Consider the following 17,991-nt stretch of genomic DNA (forward strand, 5'->3'; position numbering starts at 1 on the left):
ATACAGCTATGAAAGGGACTGTGAACTTTGTTTCGATTGCCATTTTATGATATCTGAAGAAGATTGTTTTTTAAAGAGGTTTTTGAATGGCTCATTGTTTATTTTGAAGGTTTTATGACCACTTAAGAGGAATAAGGTTTTTTTAAGTGGTGTTTAAATGACTTTGTACTTGACGGACAGTTTTATGCGCTTTTAACAGAATTAGGATTTTTTATGAAGTGGAGTACAATGGCCGTTTGTTTGAAAATTTCACATGCACCTCAAAGACTTACCAATGTAATTATAGAGCTAATTATTACGTCCATAGTTGTTACTACATATGTTTTAATGGGGGGATATGGAGGGGGCGTGGTGATATTGAGGGGTCATGGGGTATATGGAGGGGCAGGGAGTTATGGAGAGGGAACAGGGGTTATGAAGAGTGTGATGGTTGGATGGGTGTGGATGGGGATAAGGGGTAAAGGCTATGGTGTCTAAAACTCATGTTCAGAACTGGGCCCATGTCCCAGAAAATGCAGGCAGGTTTCTGAGCCGCCTGTCTCAGCATTGCCCCCCTCCATTCCCATCTTGGGCCTGCTTTGGGCAGTGATGCCCTGGCTCCAGTCCACCACCACCACCCTGCCAATAAAAGTGTGGGCTGGCACTGCCAGGCTGGAGGCGGGATCACAACATCAGGAAAGATCCCGACTCGCAATTCATGCCTTGACGATGTAAATCTGGGCCTTCTCGCACTCAGGCAGCTTTTACAAATATACAAACATCTTGATCATATCATTCGGAAATTGCTCAAAAGCAATTCACATATAATTAACTCCTTTGAACTAGCTGTTGCTAAATAAGAAAATAGAAGTAATTTTGCACATAGCCAAGATCTCACAAATAACAATGAGATTAATATGTTTTGTGGTGTTAATCAGGGAAGAGTGTATGCCAGCGCACTGGAAAATCTCCTTCCTCATCTTTAAATTATATCATTAGATTTTTAATGTCCATCTGAAACACTGAAACTAGCAGCAGATCCTCGATTGAACAACTGACCCAAAAGCCAGCACCCTCCAACAATACAACATTCTTTCACTATTGCAGAGGAGTGTCAAACTAGATTACATGCTAACTCCTGGAGTGGTATTTCAACATCAAGGGGAGATTTTGCACCTGCATTAGTCATCAGCAAGAATGGTGATGCAGGCTCAAAATCCTGCCAGAATCGGGATTCTCGCCAGTGAGATAACGTTTCATGATTTTCCACACCCTTCGCCAATGATAGAACAAGGTTCCTGCCCACAAATGGCAAGAACTTCATGGTAATGCAGTTAAATAAATGTTATTATTAACGAGCCACATGATCCCCCCTCACTTAATATTCATACCTCACCGGTGTTTACAACAGGCATATAAAGGCGTGCATCAGTTCAGCAGTCCCCCCCAGGGGCCGAAAGGTAGGTATACACCCCCCTCCACCTGTGGTGGGGAGAGGAGCATGCCCTTGCACAGGTTGGCAGTGCCAGCCTGTACCAACCTATGACAGCAGCAGTGCCAGGACGGACGTTTCCTGTTATGTGTGGTGGTGTGGGGGGGCACCAAGGCCTTTAGGGGTGGGGGGCTTGGCAGTAATGGGGAGGAGCTACTGAAGATTGGAACAGGCATTGAGGAGGGAGCTTGCTGCCACGGGGGGGAGAGTGGGCATTGAGGGGAGAGCAGGCATTGAGTGGGTGGGAGTGTCAGCTGCTACGGTGGTAGTTGTTGGTCATTGGGGGGGGGGGAGGAGAACCCCCAATGATTGTGCCGGTGGTGGGGGGAGGAGGGGGCGAAGAGTAGCCAATACCTTTGTGGAAGGGTGGGGGGTGCTAGGGGAAGTTTCAACTCTCTGCTGATTGGGTTGTCCTATAAAGCCCCGATCTCTGCGGAGCCTACCTTGTCAGCTCTAACAGGTCCCACCCCGCCAAACTGACAGCATAAACTACGCCCCCTGATTTTTTTCCCCCCCCGCAGAGTGCCAGAAAATCTGGTCTGAGAACTCGGCTGTGCATCTGGAGAATTACATGCTGGTTTTCAGTCAGGGCCTGATACTCTGACAAATTGTGGGAAAATTCCGGCCACAGACTTCTGACTAAGAATTGAAAGTGCTTTCAAAAGTTTTGCCCCATGCTAAATCAAAATATAACATTCATTCCACTAAATCCCTCATATTCCTGGAGGTCATTCAGCCAGCACAAATGTGGCAGAATGTCATCACCCTCGCCCCAAGCCAGTGATGCACTGCATTAGTGGAGGAATGTTGTACTTCTGGAGGGTGCTGTCCATTGTGCCTTCTGCCACATTCCACAAGTTCACCCATCTCCTAACTCATGACCAGAGGGCTGGTAAAATCCAACTCGTGGAACGACCCAATCAAACAATCCTCTCGACATGGCTGGAAGATTATGCACCCACCAATTAGAATTTAAAGGGCAACAGCAAAAGGCAGAATCCTGGAGTAACCAGGTGGCGCCCAAGTTCCTGATCTCCCAGGTGTAAATAAATCATTCCATCCTTTGCAGCACCCGCCCTTCCCCCGCCAAATGTTAGCCATTTTTAAACCTGTAATGAGGCAGTTTCATATTGATCAATGAGTATAAGTTGCATATGAATAGCATAGAAAATCAACATCTTTTTGAGTCCTGTTCAAAGGTTTCTCTGTGAGATTATTATTAAGCGTTCTATTCTTTTGACACATTGTAGTAGTATTCGCGCAGCCTGTGCTCCACAGTGACAAATCCTGGCCGTTCATTAGCTCTGGAGAGACAAAAGAGAAAGTGCACAATAACTACATTTTGCAGCAAGCTAACCTGGAAGTAGATTTGACATATCCTTTACACACAACCTTCCCCAGCTGTCAGCTCTATCTCTTGATCTGAGTAGATTGAACAAGTGACATTGAATTGCAATATGTGTGAGCCTTCTGGACCAATGGTAATAAGTAGTCACTCGCAGCAGTTCAGTTCTTTGACCTTCTTACAGAGATGAGCTCCTGCAATAAAAAACCTTTCTTCTTTGTTGATTGCCTCTTGCGGGGGAGCAAGGATCAACTTTCAACTGGAATGTCTTTCCAGCAGCAGCTGTACACCATCTAAATGATGGGAAGGTCCAATTACTGTAGAACTCAGCTGTGTGTCACACTCACTGTTTAAAAAAAGGAGCTGATGCTCTTGAATTTTGTCTACTTGCATTCTTGTGAATCACCTTGGAACATTTCTCTCCACTGAGGGTGATATTTAGACACAATATGTTGTTTATGCTGCTTTTCTACAATCGAGTAAATATTGGGCGCAATCCTATGGCCACTCTGTGCCGGAAAAGCACCTCTCCGCGGTGCAGTATGTCTGTTGAATGTCGGGAGACCCCGCTCCTGGGATCTACCCAGCTTGCAATGTCTCGTGAGATTCAACGCAATCTTGCAAGACATTGCCAGGTGAATCCTGCCCACAATGGCAAATCTGCATATTAGAGCAAGGCAGTAAGCCTGAACTAAGTTTGCGATGCAACCGGCCCGCTCCCGTAGGCGAAATCTGGATTTCGCTGTAGCGTGGTGAGAAACCAATTATCAGCACTTTAGCCCTATTTACATACAATTAACGAGAGCCACCCCATATCCAACAGCCTTCTGTCATTCAGCGGCCTCCCCAGCAAGTGGTCATGCTGCCGCCGATTAGTACTCCTTTTGAAAAATGTGAATTTGGTGGAAGGGCTTCTGTGGGGATTCGAGGAGGTGAGTAGTCATCTTTTCTCACAGGCAAAGAGCCCGGGGGTGCCTCTGTGCTTGTTGGGGGACCCTCGGTTGGCGGGGGGGGAACCCTCCGCAGGGGTGCGTCGCTGCGGGGGTCAACCGCTCGCGGCATCACCATGCCGACCGCTGCATCATGTGCACCCATTCCTGGGGCAACCTGTGTCCCTGCCTGTCTGCCCCACCGACCACCCATAATCCCCACCGACTGCCAAGGCCTCTGGCCATGCGGCTGAAGATTATTGCTAATAGGGAATCGGCAATCAGGTTAAGCGAGCACCTCATACATCCTAAATGGATTCGCGTGGGTAGCCGGGCGACGTAACATGTGAGAGTCATTGCCTAGCATCCCAATCACACCTTGATGCCTGGATACTGTGCTTCTATACTGCAGGAGACAATACTACACACATTAGCCAATATCCGAACACCCAGGGTATGGGACAGAGTTCCGTGGACATGTCCACATCTGGAGGGTGGGTGGGTGCCATGGGGAGGGGGAGATGCCTGGAGAGATGGGCCGCGGGTTCAGTCATCTAATGATGACCATGAAACCTTTGTCGATTGTCGTAAAAACCTATCTGATTCACTAATGTCCTTCAGGGAAGGAAATCTGCCATCCATACCTGGCCTGGCCTACATGTGACTCCAGACCCACAGCAATATGGTTCACTCTTAACTGCCCCCTCAAGGGCAATTAGGGATGGGCACTAAATGCTGGCCCAGCCAGCCTTGCTCATGTCCCACGTTCCATGAACACATTTTTTAAAAAATGGTCAGCCCACATTGAGGAAGAAAGTGACAGAGGCATCATACTGGTTGTGGACAAGAGTGTTTAATGTTGCATACAAGTCCCCACTATCCCAATTGTGTATCCCCCAAACCCCCCACCCCCTCCTCCCAGTGCCCTCAGTGATCCTCAACATGTTTGGCCTTTCTAGCTCTACCACTACTACGTCTAGGTATCTCCCCAGAATGCACATCAGAGGTGGAGGCAGCCAACTGCTTACCTCATCCCACAGCCTTCAATGCCCCTAGCCTGTCCTCCTGGTCACACTCACCGAGCTTACAGCTGCCGCCACATCACCCCAGCAGCATTGGCTGCCTGAAGGCTCACCCTCCAGGACCCTCAGGAAGACAGGGTATCGCTCCTGGCCTCCACTGCATCTAGGAGTCTCCCCAGATCTGCATCCCCAAATCTTGGGGCCAGTCTCATGGGCGTCGTTGTTGCGAGCTTGCTGGGGTTGGCTGAGCAAGTGCAGCCTAAGTGCTGCTCGACCCTGTTCGCGGGGGGCTGGTGAGCGTGGTCTCGGCGAATTGGCTGGTGAGCCGACATTTGCGGCGAGAAGCCAGTGAGGCCTCATTAAGTGGACCAATTAATGTTGAATAGCATTGCTGGCTTTGCTGGGCTGAGCGCTGGGAAACTCGGGGCAATTCTCGCTTGCTACCACACTTGGAAATCTTTCCGGAGAATCACGCCCTATATCTGTAATCTCGTACAATACCACTCTGAGATCGCTGTGCTCCTTGAATTTTCACCTCTTGTCCATCACCTATATTAATTTCTCCATCATGGGTGGCTGGGTAAGATTTGGTATTCTGCCTCTCCTGGTTGTTCTTCTCCTTTAACTCTCTGCTAAAAACCTACCCCTTTAGCCAAGCTTTTGGTCACCTGTCCAAATATCCCCTGTTGTGGCACAGAGTCAAACGTGGCCTGATCATCCCTCATGTGAAGCACCCTGGAATTTTTTTAAGTTAAAAGTGTCATATAATGCAAGTTGCTGTTGCAAGGTACAAGAGTCCCAGTATTTATAGTTATTATTTTCTGTGAGAATTGTCAGGGATAATGTGTGCCAGAGGGTACACTGCATCTGCTGGTAAGAGCAGTTGGTACTTGAACAGCTGGGTGATACCTCTCCTGTAATCCATGTGATTGGAGCTGCTGAATCCAAAAAACAACACCCAGTAGTGTGCGCAACTGCAACGAATACATTAAGGATAAAATAATTTTCTGCCTCACCCAGTTGCAAATGGAAATGGACAATTAAAGGACTAACAGCAAGAGGAGGTTCCATGATTATCTCCATGCCCAATGAGGGGAAACCCAGCACATCAGTGTAATGGGCATGGTTGAAGAAACTGCAACCATCTTCAGCCAGAAGTGTCAAGTGGATGATCCATCTTGGCCTACTCCGGCGGTCCCCAGCATCCCAGATGTCAAGTCTTCAGCCAATGATACCAAGAATTGGCTGGAGACACTGCAAAAGCTATGGGCCCTGTATACTCAAACAATAATACTCAAGATTTATGCTCCAGAACTAGCTTGCCACCACCAAACCTGTTTCAGTATAGCTGTAGCACTGGCATTAACTCAGCAATGTGGAAAATTGTCCGGGTATGCCTGTCCACAAAAGCAGGACAAATCTGATCCGGTCAATTACTGCCCCAGCAATCTACTCTTGATCATCTGTAAAGTGATGGAAGGGGTCATCAACAGCGCAATCAAGCCGCAGTTGCTTAGCAATAACCTGCTTATTAGTACAGTAAAAAGTCTTACAACACCAGGTTAAAGTCCAACAGGTTTGTTTCATATCACTAGCTTTCGGAGCACTGCTCCTTCCTCAGGCTTATTAGTGCTCAGTTTCACCAGGGTCACTCAGCTTCTCATCTAATTACAGCCTTCATTCAAACAGGAACAAAAGGGCTCGTGAGAGTGACTGTCCTTAACTTCAAGGCAACCTTTTATAGAGTGTGATATTAAGGAGCCCTAGCAAAATTGGAGTCAATGGGAATTGAGGAGGGGGGGGGGGGGGGGGACTCTCCACTGATTGGAGTCATACCGAGCTGTTGGAGGTTAATCATCTCAGTCCCAAGGCATTGCTGCAGAAGTTCCTCAAGGAAGCACCCTAGGCCCAACCATATTCCGCTGCTTCTTCAGCGACCTTCGCTCCACCACAAAGTCAAAAGTGTAGATGTTCAATTCATAGAATTTACAGTGCAGAAGGAGGCCATTTGGCTCATCGAGTCTGCACCGGCTCTTGGAAAGAGCACCCTACCCAACCGCACACCTCCATCCTATCCCCATATCCCAGTAACTCCACCCAACATTAAGGTCAATTTTGGACACTAAGAGCAATTTTGCCTGGCCAATCCACCTAACCTGCCCATCTTTGGACTGTGGGAGGAAACCGGAGCACCTGGAGGAAACTCACGCACACACGGGGAGAACATGCAGACTCCACACAGTGACCCAAGCCGGGAATCTAACCTGGGACCCTGGAGCTGTGAAGCAATTGTGTTAACCAGAATGCTACTGTGCTGCCCACCGTGCCATATAAAGGTGTCGAATTGAACACTGATTAATGCAACATTACCAGAGATGGGTTCATGCCAGTTTGTTTCTTTGCTCGGGAACAGTCTGGGGAGTAGTTGTGATTAACTCTCTTTTATCTAATATCAACAGCCACAGGTGGCCACTCGAGGAAACTTGAGTTGATTAATTAATCTAGAAGTTGGTCCAACAGCAGTTGATCTAGTTGGCAGGAGATAGGTAAGCTAGGAAAGTCCTGCTAGGCCATCATAATCAGTTTCCACAGTGTGCACTCTGGGCCCATGCTCATTAGGATGTGAGTTGAAATTATTCAATCATTTCACAAAAGAATTCACAAACAACAACAAACTTTTCATTTACTTGTTTTATGGAAAAGACGTATTGGTGTCTTAGCATCAATTTTCTTCATTTCTCTGGGATTCTTTTAGCGAGGGTTGATTCCTATGCATTTAAGGGTCAACATTGGACTGGATTTCCCTTTCAACATAGTAACTGGGATAGAAATTCCTCTCTTTCTAATTAACACATTTAACTTATCTTTTAACAAAGTCAACAAGCTGTTTTTTCCAAATGCGTAACTGACTTTAAAATAGCAATGGAAATTGACCTGAACACTAACGATTATTCTAAATGTCACACCATTATAAGTAACTTTGTGTGATTAATCTATGACTTCCTCATAAATTCAGAATATGCTTAAGTTTTGTATCGTGCAACCAATTCCCGTAAATCATGGTAGCATAGTGGTAGCACAATTGCTTCACAGCTCCAAGGTCCCAGGTTTGATTCCCGGCTTGGGCCGCTGTCTATGCGGAGTCTGCACGTTCTCCCCGTGTGTGCGTGGGTTTCCTCCGAGTGCTCCAGTTTCCTCCCACAGTCCAAAGATGTGCAGGTTAAGTGGACTGGCTGTGCTAAATTGCCCTTAGTGTCCAAAATTGCCCTTAGTGTTGGGTGGAGTTATTGGGTTACGGGGATGGGGTGGAGGTGTGGGTAGGGTGCTCTTTCCAAGAGCCGGTGCAGACTCGATGGGCTGAATGGCCTCCTTCTGCACTGTAAATTCTATGAAATCAAATCAGAGGGCAAAGGAGAAGCATTTCATTACACTTAAATCAGCAATGTCTTGAATAACTTGATTTAAAGCTGAGGTTGTGTAATGGTCCACTAGAAGTATGAAGAACATTCCCTGAACAAAATAATGTTTTACACTGTTTTATAAATGTAACTGAAGCAAGAGGAAAGGACTTACTTGTATGTCCAACATTCTCGCATCAATTCATACATTTCATCAGGACATCGGGTTGGAGCATCCAGTCGGCCACCCGATTCGACCATTTGTACAACTTCTTGGCCTTTCATTCCCTTTACAGACAAGTCAAAGACATACACAAGCTCTTAAATTACAAACAAACACATTGAACAACCAGATATTTGTTCCTGGTATTTAATCATAGGATGTGAAAGGCGACAGCAGGTCTGGTGCTCATGCTCTCCCTGCAACAGATGACTGTTTTATTAATTCCTAGTTTTGGGGGGAGAAAATCGATTGTGTAGCTGCAAGTACTACAGTGATGTCTCTGGCGATTCTCGGCGGTCGACCAGCCGAGTTCCCGCCAGCGTGGTTCACGTATGGTTCCACTCGGCGGGAGCTCAGCATCACGGCTGCGCCGGCCGTCCTCTCCGGGGGTGCCTCCACGATGGCCAGGCTCGCGATTGGGGGCCACCGATCGGCGGGTGCGCGCGATCTGGGGGGGGCTACCTTCTTCCGCACTGGCCCGCTGTGTGGCTTCGCCATGTTGCGCATCGCCGGCGCGGAAGCAGCCGCCGTACACTTGTGTGGACCCGCGGCCGGCAGTGCAGGGGCGCGTACGGCAGACGGAGCAGCACGGAGGACTCCAGCGCCCTGCTGGCCCCCTGTGGGCTACAGAATCGCTTACATCGGCGTAAGAATCCCGGCCAAGATATCTGAAAGTGCAGCAATTAAATGACTAGGGGACAGCCAGTATCCCTGGCAACAGGGTTCCACTGCCAATTAGGAACTTTATTCCATCTGAGCTGGAGATTAGGTTGGTGGGGATGCCAATAGATTTTTCTGCAAATGATCGGTCCCCTGCGCCCCACATTAGATTCCTCCTTTTGTGTCAGTTTTCACAACAGAGATCGGGAACAAAATACTGGCTGTATACGTGAACCTAAAAATAAGTCAGGCGAAGAACTTGGGCAAAAAATGGTAAAGGAATTAGGTAAATCACTAAAATCTGATAGTTTCAAGCCCAAAGTTAGTGAGGAAATTGCAGATGTATTATTCATAATTTTCCAACGTCCTCTAGATTCAGGAAAAGTGCCTTTGGATTGGAATACTGCAAATATCACTCTGTTTATTTACAAAGGGAGGTAGTGTGACACAGGAAACCAGTCAGTTTAACATCAGTTGTGGAGAGGTTATTGAAATCTAAAATATGAGCTGAACAAAGAAATTTGCGAAGGGGAGATAGATATCTAATAATCTAGTTGATTTTCCAGGAAGTCACTATCATGGTGGATAGGAGACTGTCCAAGGATGTATCTAAATGGACCACAAGGCATTTGATAAGGTTTCCGAGAAAATATTTGAAAAATTGAAAGTACATAGAATTGGAAACAACTTAGCTCTGTATCTTATTGCCCCACCAATTACCAGCTCATGTCACAGTGATAAAGATTAGGGGTAATAGGGCAGCTCTCTGATTTGGTGGGATGTGACAAGAAGCATTTCCTGGAGATTTAGAACATAGAACATAGAACAGTACAGCACAGAACAGGCCCTTCGGCCCTCGATGTTGTGCCGAGCAATGATCACCCTACTTAACCCGTATACCCGTAACCCAACAATCCCCCCATTAACCTTACACTACGGGCAATTTAGCGCGGCCAATCCACCTAACCCGCACATCTTTGGACTGTGGGAGGAAACCGGAGCACCCGGAGGAAACCCACGCACACACGGGGAGGACGTGCAGACTCCACACAGACAGTGACCCAGCCGGGAATCGAACCTGGGACCCTGGAGCTGTGAAGCATTGATGCTAACCACCATGCTACCGTGAGGCCCCAGCTTGAGCTTCAGCTTGACATCATATAAATAGGGTGTAATTATTCCATATTTCAGCAGAGTGGCACAGCGGGTGGGAAAAACGGCGTGAAACCCTCTGTCCTCAAAGGGGATAAAGAGGGTGGGTCCTACGACATCATGCTGAGGGGCGGGCCACATAGTTTGTAAGAGATGGGCCATTTTAAAGACCAGTTAAGAGTAAGTCACATTGCTGTGGGTCTGGAGTCACATGTAGGCAGGACCAGGTAGTATAGAAGATAGAACATACAGTGCAGAAGGAGGCCATTTGGCCCATCGAGTCTGCACTGACCCACTTAAGCCCTCACTTCCACCCTATCCCCGTAACCCAATAACCCCTCTTGACCTTTTTTTTTTGGTCACTAAGGGCAATTTATCCTGGCCAATCTACCTAACCTGCACGTCTTTGGACTGTGGGAGGAAACCAGAGCACCCGGAGGAAACCCACGCAGACATGGGCAGAACGTGCAGACTCTGCACAGACAGTGACCCAGTGGGGAATCGAACCTGGGGCCCTGGCGCTGTGAAGCCACAGTGCTATCCACTTGTGCTACCGTGCAGACCAGGAGGAAGGGAGGAAGAGAAAGAGAAAAAGAGAGTGTGAAAGAGAGAGCAAAAGAGAGAAGAGATTGAAAGAGGGTGAGAAATAGAGTGAGAGACAAAGTAAGACAGAAAGACAAAGAAAGATGAAGAAAAAGAAATAGAGAGCAAATGAAAAAGCGGAAAAGAGGTTGAGAAAGAAGAGTGTGAAAGAGAAAGCAAAAGAGGGTGAGAATTAGAAAAGAGTGAACAGGAAGGAGAGGGTGAGAACCACAGTGCGATCCACTTGTGCTACCGTGGTGCAAATATAGCAGATTTCTATTCCTGAAAGGCATTAGTGAACCAGGTGGGTTTTTGAACAACAACCGATGATAGCGGTCATGGTCACCATTACTGAGATTAGCTTTATATTCCACATTTTAAAATTAATTTTAAATTCTACCAGCTACAATAGGGAGGATTTGGACCCAAGTCCCAGAGCGTTCGCTTGGGGGTGGGATTCTCCCCCTCACCCCCCCCCCCCCCCCCCCCCCCCCCCGCGTCATTCCCGGTAGCAGGAGACAGTGCGTAGTTCGCTGGAGGGGGGATTCTCTGTTCCCGCCACCGTCAATGGAATTTTCCATTGAAATCACCCCAGGGTGCTGGGAAACCCACGGGTGAGCTACCGGCGGACCCAGAGAATCCTGCCGTCTGTGAATGGATGGAAAATTCCGGTCTGGAACTCTGGATTACTAGTCCAGGGACAATCCATTATACCAACATTGTCCCACACACTATTTCACGTGTGGGAGTAAGATGATATAGGTGTCTAAATCACTGAAATAGATTTCAGCCTTTTCTCTTTTTAACAAAATAGCCAACAGAATGTTGGATTATATCTCAATGGAGTTTGAATGCAAAGGAGAAGAAGGTGTGGGATCCTCCGTCTCCCCGCACCCGTTTTCTGGTGCCTGCCCCTGCAGGCAGCGGGACTCTCTGTCATGGCAGCCGGCCAATGGGGTTTCCCATTGTGGGCACCCCCACACCATCGGGAAATCTGTGGGCGCGAGTGCCCTGCCAGCGAATGGAGGATCCCGCCGATGGTGAATCCAGCCCCTGATGTTTCAGTTGTGTAGAGGCTTGGTCAGACTCCATCAGTGTTGGGTACCAAATCTCAGAAAGGGTACAGTGTAAATTCGCCAGAATGGTACCGGAGCTGAAAAGGTGAAATTATGAGGATATTGTGCATAAACTTGGTGGGTACTCCCTTGAGTTTAGAAAATTGAATGGTTACCTAATTGAGGTCCTTAAAGGAGGGTTCCATAGGGTAGGTACAGAGATAATAATTCCTCAGGTGGGGGAATCCAATAAAAGGGTGCATAATCTTCAAATTAGGCCAATTAGGAGTGAAGTCAGATGTATGTTTGCAGACACATAGTGGGAATCTTCAACTCTATACCCCAAAAGTTTGTGGATGCTGCATCAATTGAAATTCTCATCGAAACATATGATGCAAAAGTGAGTAAATAGAGTTGAGAAACAGGTTAGCTAAGATATATTTAAATAGTGAGGTAGACTTGTATTATAAAGCAATGCTTTATCTCAAAAATTATTTTGTTTTGAAAGTGACTTTATTTATTCATTGGGCCGAAACCACTGATTGAACTTTTAAAAACTGATGATCAGCAACCTAAAAAAATAGTTTCTAAGGTGACAGAACATTCGCATAGCTGTACCCTACAAATTTTAAGCCATTAAGCACAGAGTTAGGATGTTTAGAAGAACCCATCAAAGGCAATCACCGAGGACAGTGAATTACCAGAACATAGAACATTACAGCGCAGTACAGGCCCTTTGGCCCTCGATGTTGTGCCGACCTGTGAAACACCTCTAGAGCCCATCTACACTATTCCCTTATCGTCCATATGCCTATCCAATGGCCATTTGAATGCGTTTAGTGTTGGTGAGTCCACTACTGTTGCAGGCAGGGCATTCTACACCCTTACTACTCTCTGAGTAAAGAATCTACCTCTGACATCTGTCCTATATCTATATCCCCTCAATTTAAAGCTATGTCCCCTCGTGCTGGACAACACCATCTGAGGAAAAAGGCTCTCAATGTCCACCCTATCTAATCCTCTGATCATCTTGTATGCCTCAATTAAGTCACCTCTTAACCTTCTTCTCTCTAACGAAAACAGCCTCAAGTCCTTCAGCCTTTCCTCGTAAGATCTTCCCTCCATACCAAGCAACTTCCTTGTAAATCTCCTCTGTACCCTTTCCAATGCTTCCACATCCTTCCTATAATGCGGCGACCAGAACTGCACGCAATACTCCAAATGCGGCCGCACCAGAGTTCTGTACAACTGCAACATGACACATCTCTTGTCCCATTCACAAAACATCCAGGTAACAGCTCTGTATTCAATTAGGTGGGGGAAGAACCTTGGACAGAATCACTTTTGACAATGGAACCTGACTGAGAATGGAACTCGTCCAGCCTTGATCTCATTATGTCTAAACTATGGACCTGCAATAACTAACCATGACCATGTTTTGGTAACTGGTCAGTTGATGAGAGGAATCATGTGATGAGCCAACTGACACTCTTTTGTCTTGTAAGAATCTGCTTTACTCAGGCCATAGAACATAAGAACGGGATTGAGAAAAATATCTTTAAGTGAACACACTCTCTCTCCCTCCATCCATCCTGTAATTTGAGCCCTGCCTGTTTTTTTGACTATCCACGCATTGCAAGTAGTTTTTTAAAGAATCAACCCTGCAACTGCTACCTCCAGAAGAAAATATACAAATACGTTTTCAAATGCTCATGGATAAGGACAAGAGACTTTCTCGAGTGAGGGTGCTAAATTGAGAGGAAGCTAACTACAACTGAATTCGGCAGGAGCTGGAGAATGTGGAAAGGTAAAGTTGTATGGGATTCGGGGTGTGCTAGCTAGATGGATAAAGAACTGGTTTGACAACAGGACACAGAGTAACAGTGGAAGGGTGTTTTTCAGAATGGAGATCTGTAACTAGTGGTGTTCCACAGGAATCAGTGCTGGGAATACTGCTGTTTGTAATATATATAAGTGATCTGGAGGAAAATGTAGATGGTCTGGTCAGCAAGTTTTTAGATGACTCTAAGAAAGATGGAGTTGCAGATAGTGAAGAGGACTGTCAGGGAATAATGCAGAATATATATAGATTGGAGAGTTGTGCAGAGAAATGGCAGATGGAGTTCAACCTGGACAAATGCGAGGTGATGCATTTTGGAAGATCAAATTCCGGTGTGAATTATAGTAAATAGCAAAACCCTTAGGAGAATTGACATACAGAGGGATCTGGGCATTCACGTCCATAGTTCCATGAAAATGACAATGCAGATGGATGAGGTAGTCAAGAAGGTATACAACATGCTTGCCTTCATCAGCTGGGGCATTCAGTACAAGAGTTGGCAGGCCATGTTATAGTCATATAAAACTTTAGTTAGGCCACATTTGGAATATTGCGTGCAGTTCTGGTTGCCATACTACCAGAGGAATGTGGATGCTTTGGAAAGAGTGCAAAGAAGGTTTACTAGGATATTGTCTGGTCTGGAGGGTTATAGCTATGAGGAAAGGTTGATAAGACAGAGGCTGAGGGGAGACCTGATTGAGGTCTACAAAATTACGAGAGGTACAGACAGAATGGATAGTCAGAAGCTTTTTCCCAGGGTGGAAGACTCAATTACAAGGAGGCACAGGTTCAAGTTGAAAGGTTTTCATGCAGAGGGTGGTGGGTGCCTGGAATGCGTGGCCAATGGAGGTAGTGAGGCAGGCACGATAGCAATGTTTAAGATGTTTTCTTGACAGACACATGAACAGGTGGGGAATGGAGGGATACAGATTGTTTGGGCAATAAGTAGTAGGTCTAAATAAATAATCTGGATTGGGGCAGGTTTTATGGGCTGAAAGGGCCTGTTGCTGTGCTGTAATGTTCTTTGTTCTTGTTCTTTGAAAGGCTAAAGAATAATTCAATTTATTACATTATTTTTTAATAAATGGCAACATTAATTTTAATAATATGACAAGCCAGTATTCTATGAACTTTGATTTCCAGGACAACACTGCAGTTGGTGGAGGTGTGCACCGGCATAATAGAAGCAATATTACTTAATTGTAATAGAGGGAAAGGAAACTTACTTTGTATGGCTTCATACCATAGGAAAACGCTTCCCACATCATCACACCAAAGCTCCAGACATCACTTTTGCTGGAAAACTTGAAGAAGTTGATAGATTCTGGTGCATACCACTTTATTGGCCATTTACCTGTACTTTTGGCCTATAATGAATTTAAAAGACAAAAAACAACCTTATTGATTCTGTAGCATTTAGTATCCCTCCCAAAATAAAATGCAGTGTCATAATAGTCACTTATTTTTCTACGCTGTACTTTAGCATCAACATTGATTTTGCTAATTATTTTGAATGTGATGTACTTAACACTGCCGTTGTTTAACCTTGAAAAATAAGATGGCAGCAGTGAGTGATCAGAAACCCGGCTGATCAGGAGTATAGAATAAGATTATCATTCGCCCACACGAGGCATGTTCATGTTCGTGAATGGAACATGTTCTATTCAGATGAATTTTTAATCCAATGTGTCTTCACCAGAAACTTAAGAATGGGTTCACCTTCGCTACTGGACTAAGGCAAGTATTTTCATTTCTTTTATTAGATATTCCCTGTGGTCTTTCTCAATTTCCCATTCCAGTCCATTTTCATACTCTGGACTGGGTTGCACATGAAATCAAAAACATAAGCACTCACGGGTCCTACAGGCCTATCTCGCTTCTGAACGTGGATGCCAAGTTGCTGGCAAAGATCCTGGCAGCTAGAATAGAGGATTGTGTGCCAGGGGTAATCCATGAGGACCAGACGGGGTTCGTGAAGGGGCGGCAGCTCAACACGAACGTGCGGAGATTGCTGAATGTAATTATGATGCCGGCAGTGGAGGGGGAGGCTGAGATAGTGGTAGCGCTGGACGCGGAGAAGGCATTCGATAGGGTGGAGTGGGAGTACCTGTGGGAGACGTTGGAACGGTTTGGGTTTGGGGAAGGGTTTATTAAGTAGGTGAAGTTGCTCTACTCGGCCCCGACGGCGAGTGTAGTGACAAACGGGAGGAGGTCGGAGTATTTCGGGCTCCACCGAGGGACCAGGCAGGGATGTCCCCTATCCCCCCTACTTTTCGCACTGGCGATTGAACCGTTGGCGATGGCACTGAGGGGTTCAGGGGGGTGGAGAGGACTGACTAGGGGAGGGGAGGAACATCGAGTATCGCTGTATGCGGATGATCTACTGCTGTACGTGGCAGACCCAGAAGGGGGAATGCCGGAGATAATGGAACTATTAGCAGAGTTTGGGGACTTTTCGGGGTACAAACTAAATTTGGGCAAAAGCGAGGTTTTTGTGATACACCCGGGGGACCAGGGAGAGGGTATTGGGAGACTCCCCTTCAAGCGAGCAGGAAAGAGCTTTAGGTACTTAGGGGTGCAGGTGGCAAGGAACTGGGGGAACCTCCACAAGTTGAACTTTTCCAGGCTGGTGGAACAGATGGAGGAGGAATTTAAGAGGTGGGACATGGTACCGTTGTCGCTGGCGGGGAGGATGCAGTCAATCAAAATGACGGTCCTCCCAAGGTTCTTGTTTTTATTTCAGTGCTTGCCCATCTTCCTCCCTAGGGCCTTCTTCAAAAAGGTGACGAGTAGCATCATGAGCTACGTGTGGGCGCATGGCACCCCAAGGGTGAGGAGGGTCTTTTTGGAGCGGAGTAGGGACAGTGGAGGGCTGGCACTACCCAATCTCTCGGGGTACTACTGGGCGGCAAATGTGTCAATGGTGCGCAAGTGGATGATGGAAGGGGAGGGGGCAGCTTGGAAACGAATGGAGAGGGCGTCCTGTGGCAACACAAGCCTGGGGGCCCTAGTAACGGCACCATGGCCGCTCCCCCCACGAGGTACACCACGAGCCCGGTGGTGGCGGCCACCCTCAAGATATGGGGGCAGTGGAGGCGACACAGGGGGGAAATGGGAGGTCTGTTGGCGGCGCCAATAAGAGGGAACCATAGATTTATCCCGGGGAACATCGACGGGGGATTTCAGAGCTGGTACAGGGTGGGCATACGGCAGCTGAAGGACCTGTTTATAGAGGGGAGGTTTGCGAGCCTGGGAGGGCTGGAGGAGAAGTTTGAGCTCCCCCCGGGAAACATGTTCAGATATTTACAAGTGAAGGCATTTGCTAGGCGGCAGGTGGAGGGGTTTCCCCTGCTCCCCAGTAAGGGGGCGAGTGATAGGGTGCTCTCGGGAGTCTGGGTCGGAGGGGGGAAGATATCAGACATCTACAAGATAATGCAGGAGGCGGAAGAAGCATCAGGGGAGGAGCTGAAAGCCAAGTGGGAAGGGGAGCTGGGAGAGCAGATAGAAGACGGGACGTGGGCGGATGCACTGGAGAAGGTCAATTCTTCCTCCTCGTGTGCGAGGCTGAGCCTCATTCAATTTAAGGTGCTGCATAGAGCTCACATGACGGGGACAAGGATGAGCCGGTTCTTTGGGGGTGAGGACAGGTGTGTCAGATGTCTGGGAAGCCCAGCGAACCATGTGCATATGTTCTGGGCATGTCCGGTGCTGGAAGGGTTCTGGAAGGGAGTGGCAAGGACGGTGTCGAAGGTGGTGGGGTCCAGGGTCAAACCAGGATGGGGGCTTGCGATCTTTGGGGTCGGGGTAGAACCGGGGGTACAGGAGGCTAGGGAGGCTGGAATACTGGCCTTTGCGTCCCTAGTGGCTCGACGAAGGATATTAATTCAATGGAAGGACGCGAGGCCTCCAAGCGTTGAAACTTGGATTAACGATATGGTTAGCTATATTCAGCTAGAAAGGATCAAATTTGCCCTGAGAGGGTCGGTACAGGGATTCTCCAAGCGGTGGCAACCTTTCCTTGACTTTTTAGATCAGAGATAGACGTTCGGGGTCGTGGCAGCAGCAACCCGGGGGGGGGGGGGGGGGGGGGGGGAGGGGGGGGGGGGGGGCAGCAAGGGTCGTGGGGGGACATGCACGACTGTAACGCGGGCAAGTCTGCTCGCTGCTCATGTCTGAAACTGTAGGCTGCCTTGTTTGTTAAGTTGTTGCCTGGGGGGGGGGGGGGGGGAAGGAGGACTGGTGCGCGCGAGAGGGCGGGCGAGGGAGGGATATTTGCCTAGAGGGATTGTGTTGTAAATAATTTAAAAATTAGTA

General features: G+C 47.5%; 1 protein-coding gene across 6 annotated transcripts in view; it reads right to left on the minus strand.

The window, feature by feature from the left end:
- Nucleotides 1-2,660: 2,660 nt before the first annotated feature.
- syk (spleen tyrosine kinase) overlaps nt 2,661-17,991 on the minus strand; it is a 205,442-nt gene continuing 190,111 nt past the window's right edge. For all 6 annotated transcript variants that reach the window (XM_038804732.1, XM_038804731.1, XM_038804730.1 and 3 more), the window contains 3 exons: nt 14,904-15,044; nt 8,341-8,453; nt 2,661-2,775 (listed from right to left, as the gene is read on the minus strand). In XM_038804732.1, the coding sequence (XP_038660660.1) occupies nt 2,700-2,775; nt 8,341-8,453; nt 14,904-15,044 (330 nt within the window). In that variant the 3' untranslated portion in view covers nt 2,661-2,699. The remainder of the gene's footprint in view (nt 2,776-8,340; nt 8,454-14,903; nt 15,045-17,991) is intronic.

Source organism: Scyliorhinus canicula, chromosome 8 (genome assembly GCF_902713615.1).
Source record: "Scyliorhinus canicula chromosome 8, sScyCan1.1, whole genome shotgun sequence".
NCBI lineage: Eukaryota > Metazoa > Chordata > Chondrichthyes > Carcharhiniformes > Scyliorhinidae > Scyliorhinus > Scyliorhinus canicula.